A 1,638-nucleotide genomic window follows, 5' to 3' on the forward strand; every position below is an offset into this window, starting at 1 on the left:
CAACGCACCGGATTCTAATAATTAGCTGGATGACAAACTGAAACAGGTTAGTTACAACTGGGGTAGGAGAGAACACCTACAGGAGGGTAGCTCTCCAGGAACAGGACTGGAGAACACCTACAGGAGGGTAGCTCTCCAGGAACAGGACTGGAGAACACCTACATGAGGGTAAGCTCTCCAGGAACAGGGTTGGAGAGCCCTGGGCTACACCATCATGTATGGGATTGGCATGACTGACCACCCTATCCCCAGAGAACACAGAGCAATGACATTGAGAATAAACTCATTTATTTTGTCGTCATCTGCACTCTACAGTTGGAATTCGGGGAATTCGAAAACAACGTCTTTGCCTGTGAGCTTCTTGTAGACACCGGAGAAGGTCTCAACTTTGTGTTCAACGTTGTTCTGCTGCGCCTTGTCAAGGTGGACCTTGATGAGCCGACTGCTGTCCAGTTTCACGCGGATCCTCTTGCCGACAATCTCACTGGGGAAGACCAGGTCTTCAAGGATGGCATCGTGCACAGCGGTCAGAGTACGGCTCCTGGGACGCTTCTGCTTATTCTTGATACGGCTTTTCCTGGTTGGTTTGGGCAGGATTCTCCTCTGTGCAACGAAGACGACGTGTTTGCCGCTGAACTTCTTTTCCAGCTCCCTCACGAGTCGCACCTGAATCTTCTGGAAAGATTTCAGCTGAGGCACGGGGACAAAGATGATGATGGCTTTCCTGCTACCACCAACTTCAATTTCCTTTGCAGCAGTGATGTTCAGCTCCCTCAGCTGAGCCTTCATGTCCGAGTTCATCTCCAGCTCCAGGAGAGCCTGGGAAATGCCAGACTCGAACTCATCTGGCTTTTCGCCATTGGGCTTCACGATTTTGGCGCTGGTACTGAACATGGCCTATGTCTCTCAGTCAACGACGGCCTCTCACATGCCATTGTGACAAAGCGTATTCACATTGCCCTCTAATAAGACTGCTTTACAGAATAAGCACACATAAACATCACAACTACTACCGTCTGACTGTTTTCTAAAATGGTGGCACGAAAAAAATGGTGGCATGAGAAAAAGTCATAGTTTAGTGTCACATCCACCACATATCCATGCATTGCCAGATACTGTAATGTCAGGTATTTCTGAAGTGGAAGTAGTGTATCCTTTAATTATCTTTCATACTGGCTTAAGGAAGCCATCATTTTAAGATTTAATGTAATGCAATTACTGCTACTAACTATATGTTGCATATATATGGCTATAACTGTCCAATGTGACTTTAAGTTCACAGGCACTATCACATGATCAAAACGCCACCAATAGTGCACCGTTCCGGTTCCAGGCACATTTGGCATAACCTCTTTGCTGTCACAAAACAGACTCTGTCATTCCCGACTCGCAAAAGACGCAGGGGACATTAACACAAAATGTTCCTTCAGATGTGAAGTCAAAAGATAATTGTACCCTTCAATTATTTGGTTATTGAACCACTTGTTGTCATTGCTTAATATGTTATAATCCTCTTTAGTAAGTGGAGATAGAAGAGTTTAGGTTGTCTTTGGAATTAGAAGTTTAGACACAGATGAGTCATTCTTTGTGCATTTGTCAGAGCACAGATGACTTTTGTCTTTTTAAAGGAAATGTAGT

General features: G+C 45.1%; 1 protein-coding gene across 1 annotated transcript; it reads right to left on the reverse strand.

Annotated features, from left to right (window-relative positions):
- Positions 1-271: 271 nt before the first annotated feature.
- Positions 272-916, reverse strand: LOC311140172 (small ribosomal subunit protein eS7). The gene has a single exon (XM_084175116.1). The coding sequence runs from the start codon at positions 892-894 to the stop codon at positions 310-312; it is 585 nt and encodes a 194-aa protein (XP_084031242.1). The 5' UTR covers positions 895-916; the 3' UTR covers positions 272-309.
- Positions 917-1,638: the final 722 nt, after the last annotated feature.

Source organism: Coregonus lavaretus (genome assembly GCF_964263955.1).
Source record: "Coregonus lavaretus genome assembly, chromosome: 13".
Lineage (NCBI taxonomy): Eukaryota > Metazoa > Chordata > Actinopteri > Salmoniformes > Salmonidae > Coregonus > Coregonus lavaretus.